Source organism: Limulus polyphemus, unplaced genomic scaffold (assembly GCF_000517525.1).
Source record: "Limulus polyphemus unplaced genomic scaffold, Limulus_polyphemus-2.1.2 Scaffold175, whole genome shotgun sequence".
NCBI lineage: Eukaryota > Metazoa > Arthropoda > Merostomata > Xiphosura > Limulidae > Limulus > Limulus polyphemus.
In genome coordinates this window covers 647,470-654,588 of record NW_013665785.1, presented here as the reverse complement: position 1 = coordinate 654,588, position 7,119 = coordinate 647,470, and the positions used below count along the sequence as shown (strand labels likewise).

Here is a 7,119-nt window from a genome sequence, read left to right as displayed (position 1 = left end):
GTTTTTGAGCTTTCACTGACAATACTTATTAAAGATAATTTTAAGCGTGAAAACTGTCCATATTTTGATGTCATGATATGTAAATTAAAATTGTTATTTTACGGTGATAATCTTGTTTTCTTGTGCCCAATAATGCATAATTTCATTTGATAAACACGTTTAGATTGAATGGTAATATATAATCAGTCACAAGAACGTCGAATCTGAATCACTTGAAAAAACACGGGGGTGCTTAACTTTTTTCCAGGTGTATATCTACTTTGAAGATCAAACTATGGGTTTCCGTCAAAATATAAACCTGATAATGTTATCTAAGTGGCCTACTCTTGTACTTCAGAATATTTTCTATTCAGAATATTCTATTATAATCTATTATTATAATATTTATTATAATCTATTAATGAAGTAATTGGGTAAGCACCTAAAGACTAAGGAAAACAAATATCATTTGATTTCAAACGTTATTAGTTAAATATGATAATTAATTTTGTAGACTTTTGGAATCACCTTGTTATCAATGATGTACGATTTTATAATCATTTTTGTATAGACTTCCTTTCGGTGAGATAAAAATAAAATAAAATAAAATCATTGGAAGTTCTAATAAGTAGGGAAAAAATAAACGTTAAAGAAGAAGTTTTTGCCTCATGAATAATTCGTATTGCAATGGTCAATGTGGTAGATTACAAAAGAAGGTATCAGTTAAGATTTCTGAAGATGTTATGTATAGGAGAAAAACAAAACGTGTTCAATTTTACTTCGAAAATTTAAGGATGCAGAAGGAAAACAAGGTTAGAAAAATAGGCAGTTGAGATTATTGAATGCTTAAATTTCTTAGTTTAATAGTACAAAATTTGCACAGGTTATATAAATATCTGGGGAATTCATGAAGTAGAAATCTGAACTGTTAACCAGAGGGCGTCCAATAGAGTTATAAAAGTGAAAATCGTGTAATATATTCATTCAGCTTTGGTACATTTCCTTAGCGATTTTAATTTTTAAGATAAAGGCTATTTTTATAATAATCTTTTAACCCAGTGTTGTCTGACTAGTTTTTTTTTTTACATTTCCCTAGCATTTTTAACTTCCAGGATAACTTTTTGTTACATTTCTATAGAGTTTTTCACTTTCAGGATAAAGGCTATTTTTGTATTCACCTTGTAACCTGGTGTTGCTTAACAAATAGTTACATTTCCATAGCGTTTTTTACTTCTAGAATAAAGGCAATTTTTGTATTTACCTTTGAACCTGGTATTGTCTGAATAAAAATTGTGGGTTTCTGAGAAAATGATTTAACTCTTTTTTGCCAGGATGGACTTAAACTGATTTAAGATATCTAGAAGAACTGCTAATTCCTAAAAAACAACATTATAGACAGACATGCCAACTCCGTGTATGGTATTAGTAATCATGTAATAACGAGCCTAGGTAAAACACATTCACGTACATTATGTGTTCACGCTAGTCATAAGATAATTAACCATTTTTCTTGAATTATTTTGCAAGTTTTATGTATCTTACGCATACACTACACCTATAACCATGATGCTCAAATAGAAGATAAAATATTTTCTTCGTTGCAGTTACAAAAATAGCGTGGGTGCGTGCCTCAGGTGCTTGTGGCGCGTGCGGTGCTTATGCTTTGTATGCAAGGGGCGTTCGACTGGTGGTAAGCCAAGCGCGATGGAACGCGTGGGCTAAGAAAGGCGTGATATTAAATACACTAGGACCTCGCTAATGAGATTCGTATTCTTGTTGGGCAGTAACGAGATAGGTTTGATTGAGTTTCATCGAAATGACGAAGTCACTACAGCATTGAGCAAAAAAAAAAAAGTATCTTATATATCTTATATTATGTGTACATACATAAAAACTGGAAGATATTGATGTACCGATGTTCGATAAACGAAAACCATCGGTGCACACGCTTATTCTGTTTGGAAAATAATGCAACTAGTAAACAAAATGTTTTATTATTCATACTGGAAATTATAAATGTGCAAAGGCATAATATGAGACAGGAACGAGTCCAACAAGTAGGTTATAGTGAGTGATAAATATGAGTATGTCTTCATGAAAATTGAAACCGATTTTTAGAATCCAGACGTAATACGAGTTAAAAGACTAGGATTTATATATGATAAGGTACATTTCGACATTTCTACTGTATTACTTATATCAAGTCAGCAGGGAATCGTCTTGAGTTTTTTGTTGTTGTTGCTGATTTCGTCTGAGAATAGAGAAAAACAGGTTGTCGTGTCTTTTTTCTTTTGTTTTAAAAATGATACGTTGATTTGTATTGATGAATCAATGATTTTTAAAAATGTTCCAGGCCATTGGGACGCAATACTTTCATTGGGAATTCGAACATTTCTTAATTTATTGATGAATCAGTTATTTTTTAAAACATTCGAAACCGATAGGACAATTCTTTCACTGTGAATTCGAGCATTTCTTAGTCGATCACTAAAGTGGAGAAAAAGTAGCTTAATAACTAATTAATTTAGCGCTTTGTGATAAAAGTTAGAAAAGAAGTTCTTAGTGAATAGAGTATATAAATTAGTATGATGGATATACCGAATGCAAACACGAAATAAATGTTTATTTTGATATGAATTGTTTCTTGTTTCATCAGACTATTTATTTTTTAACGTTTAGCCCAGGAATATGATCGGGTTTGAAAAATGCTTTATAAAATATTCTAAAAATTCCAGTAATAACCTCGTTCACACCAGTGAACATGACGGTTTTTTGAGTATTTAAAAGATATATTAATTATTAATTTTGTTAATCTTATTATTAGATACAGTATAAACGACTCTTTTATCGGCAAATAAAAGCACTTTGAGTCTGCACATACAACTTACAAATAGTTGTCTATTTTCATGTGATCTGTCAAGATTTTGTATTTATTATAAAAGATAATGTTATGAAACCTGAAAATTTGCTTGCTACATAGGATTTAGAATATATAGATTATTTTAGACAGTTTTCTAGTTCCAACTTGTGAATTAGTTTTGATAAGGCTGCGTTTTAACTCATAAGCAAAACTGTATTGATTGGTATTCATACTGTTTAGGTGAGATTTTCAGTGTAATATCTAAAAACGTTTCAAACGAAATCAAAGGTTATACTTTAACCTTCAACGAAGCAATGGAAATAAAATCCTCATGCTTTTTATAAGATTTTCTTGAATACTCGTTTTTCAAGACTAGCTATAATATCACATGAAGTTTTCCACAAATCTTAATTACGTTAGGCATAGCGTTTATAGGATTCATAAGTACGGTCTACTTATGTAAAGCGGTGTCATATTTTAAGCAAATTTAAAAGAACCCGAGATACGTTATTGAATAGTTATGATGTAGACCTTTAGTAATTTAGTATTTTTACTTAATTTGTCACCAAAAAAGAAGATGGCACTGGGCACAGTATTTAAGATACTACAACTGCCAGCCAGTTAAACAACAAAATTACCTTATTGGCCCGATTATAAGGCGATGTTTTAAGTTAATAATTAGACTGTAAAATCCGTAGGCGCCTTATAATTGCGCCCCGACCAAAGGTCCCTTCCCCCTACTCCAGCCTGTCGCATTCCTGAATCTCCAGGTAGCATCCGTCTACGCATGCGCGCCAGATGTTTGCTCAAGGTCATCGCTAATTCTTGCAACTAATCCACTTGCTGGCTGTTCAATTATAGTATTGGTTTTGAAGACCTATAAAAGGACTCATATTTTCCCTTTCCCATGGTTTCTGAAAATGGGGATCGCCTTATATTAGAGATCGCCCTATAATCGGGCCAGTACCTATGTTTCGTTATTTGTTCATTTATCATTGACTTTAGAAAAGTGAAATCAAATCTAATTATGTCTACTTTAATTCTAAACACATAAATAAACATATGTTTGAGAATATGCACTTTGAAATTGGTTGAGACATTTAATGCATTTTTCTCTGCATGTGGTCAAACTTTTATTTGGTTGAACTAGTAATTAAAGCCAAAGTCAACTGGTCAAGCGTAAATATGCATAAGATTACGACATAGTTGAACATTTTGTGGCTTATAAGTTAAAACAGCTAATTCAAAAGAAAATAAGGAAGGAAATATACATAATGCTGTTTGAAAATTGGTTTTCAAACAACTATACTATTTTTACAGCTTTTTGTTCGTAACTTGAGTTTCAGTGATATAAGTAAACGTATGGAACAGATTTTGAGTAATATAAGCAAAAACAATTCTGTCATTTTAAATAACTTTTGTCCTAATATTTGGAAAGTTTATATGTGACACTATTAGGTTCATTATCGACTGTTACTCACTTTGTAACTATTACTGTAACAGCAATGCAAGGTGATACATACACCTACCCAATAACAATAAATAATTTATGGTATGTACGCCTTTTACAAGATGGCGAAGAATGATTACAATCATACTTATCATAAGACATTAGTATTAGGCCAATTACATTTTTAAACACTAAGTTCTTTATCTAATTCCTTGGGATTTTCGAGAATTAAAAATAATAATTACTCTCGTCCGCCAGAGAGGGTGGAGAGAGGGTATTGCAATCGGGTCCGTGTGTGTCTGTCTGTGTTTCCGCGCACATATATATCAGAAACTAATAAACAGATGTACACGAAAAGTTTACACAAGATGGTAAGTCAGTATGGGATAGTCCTCCCCAAATTTGGTTTGGATTCAACACCGGATTCTTATTCTGGATCAGTTTGAAACATATTGTTATATAATGGGGAGATAGGACATTTTTTTTGTTTTCGATTAATAACTCTGCAAAGTGTGATCGGATTTGTACCAAATTTCATGAGCACATTAAAGTTATTCCTCATACGCTACAAAAAATGTTGGGATCGTCGATCGTTTTGGATCTGAGAAGAATTTTTTGAGTTTTCGAAGGTGAAAATTTACGTTATCCAATATAATGGAATCTCGAAAAGGAGCGGCAGGGCGAGGATATGCAATCTCTCTGATTGCTCTTGTTAAAATAGTGTTCCAACCACATTATATTTATCATATCTATTGCCGACGACGCGTTTCGCTTAATCCAGAGCTCTTCAAATGGCTTATATAAATAGTGTTTCGGCCAATAATGGGTTTGTTTTATCCCAACCTGTCTGAAGAGCTTTGGATTGAGCGAGACGTGTCGTCGGCAATGGATATGACACATATAGTATGCTTGAAGGACTATTATTATACATTCTTCTAGTTTTCAAAAATCTCTAAGGGACTAGATAAAGAATGTAGTGTTTAAAAATGTAATAGACCTAATACTTATGTCTTATTACAAATAAATAATCTAGTTAACAATACAAAATACATGGCATCTTTAAACAAAGAAAAGAGTCTAAAGTTGAGACATTGTTGAAATTTTCTCTAGCTTACTTCAGGTAACGATACTGGGTCGAGGGTGGCCTATGTGTCAATGAATATGTGCTACCTTGCGTTGCAGTTACAGTACTCACAATGTTTTTGAAATAAGTCACTCAATTTTTGAGGATATGTCAATAATAAAAATATAATAATCTGACACCAAAAAAAAAAAGCAAATATTTTTTCGTGCAGCCCATTTTTGAAATGTAAAAATGAAGAAGTGGTCCAATTTCAATTTAATAATAACTTTAGTAAGCATTTTGAGGTCGTTCTAAGCGTCTTAACATAATATTGTTAATAAATAGCAAGGTGAATCAGTGCGTTTTCTACTAAATTAAATTTTAATAAAAATGAGGTAGAAAAGATGCGGAATTACAACTGGAAGTACAAGAGTAGGACACGGAATTACAACTGGAAGTACAAGAGTAGGACACGGAATTACAACTGGAAGTACAAGAGTAGGCCACTTAGATAACATTATCAGGTTTATATTTTGACGGAAACCCATAGTTTGATCTTCAAAGTAGATATTTCCGATTCACATGGCCACTTAGTTGGGATTTTCCTGTATGTTATCAAAAGGCGTTTTTGAACTCATTTCTTTGCTCGTTTCGTAGAATAAAACGATTCCCATTGCTCTTTGCTTTTCATATTCTTGAAAAAGTAGCTTAGGAACTCAACTGACTAAATCTGCATTTTAGCATGGAAATGTGTTAGAGAAATACGAGAAACATATATAAAAGAGGGTCACATGACATTTCATTACAGAAAGACGAGAAACAGGGATGAAACAGGATCACATGACATTTTTTAATAGATATCTTTCGAATAATTTATAAACCTAATTTGCGTGAACAATTAATGTTTTATATTAAGGGGGCGCTCTATTCATCCATTGGAAAAATACAAAAAATAAATAAAAAAAAATCACAAAACGCGTGCTGCAGGAAAGCTTCTCGAGACCGCGTGAGCTATAACCCACGTCCGGTCTTTGCTATTGATCGTGAAATATCCTTGTGAAAGCTGTGGAAGCGCAGAGTTTCTCGTTGAAGAGCGCTTCGTGCGAGCAGCCCCGGCACATCTCAATGAGTTTTCCCTTCATTTCGTCCTGGTTTAGATACCTAAAGCACAAACTTTTCCAAAAGAAGCAGAGAGTTAGGCTTAGTCTAGAACTAGCTTTCACAGCTGCCATCGTGTGAGAGTCAATATGAAGCGTTTCGCAACGCTAATTTTTATAAAGTTTGGTTTAGTCCTTTCATGGCTTCACATAATTGCTGTAGAAACCAGTTCCGATACAAAGCGACTTTACGATGATCTAATCTATGGCTATAACGCTTTGATTCGACCAGTTGGAAACAACTCAGACAGACTCACTGTTAAAATGGGACTCAAGCTCTCTCAGCTGATTGATGTGGTAAGTTTGCATGTAGTAACTCTTTTAATATTGTAGAATATCGCCGTATAAACTGAAGGAATTAACTGTAGTTGTTTAGAATTTGCTAAAAAAATTGAAATAACACAAATAAGACTGTAGCTGCAATTTAATTAAATTCTACTTTCATTTTGAAGTTACAAACTACTTGTAGTAACTCATTACATTATATATATGTTCTTATGGATATTCCTTAGATTATATACATGTTTTTATGAATATTCTTTAGATTATATACATGTTCTTTATATATATATTCTTTAGATTATATACATGTTCTTTATATATATATTCT

General features: G+C 32.5%; 1 protein-coding gene across 3 annotated transcripts in view; it reads left to right on the top strand.

The window, feature by feature from the left end:
* The window catches only part of LOC106478041 (acetylcholine receptor subunit alpha-like 1), a 146,444-nt gene that overhangs the window by 97,017 nt on the left and 42,308 nt on the right, over positions 1 to 7,119 (top strand). Inside the window, exon 1 of one of the 3 annotated variants that reach the window (XM_013938551.2) lies at positions 6,377 to 6,806. The exons of the other annotated variants lie outside the window; for them this stretch is intronic. Within the exon in view, the coding sequence (XP_013794005.1) occupies positions 6,600 to 6,806 (207 nt within the window). The 5' untranslated portion in view covers positions 6,377 to 6,599. Of the gene's footprint in view, positions 1 to 6,376; positions 6,807 to 7,119 lie in introns of those variants that run through there. 3 annotated transcript variants of the gene reach the window in all.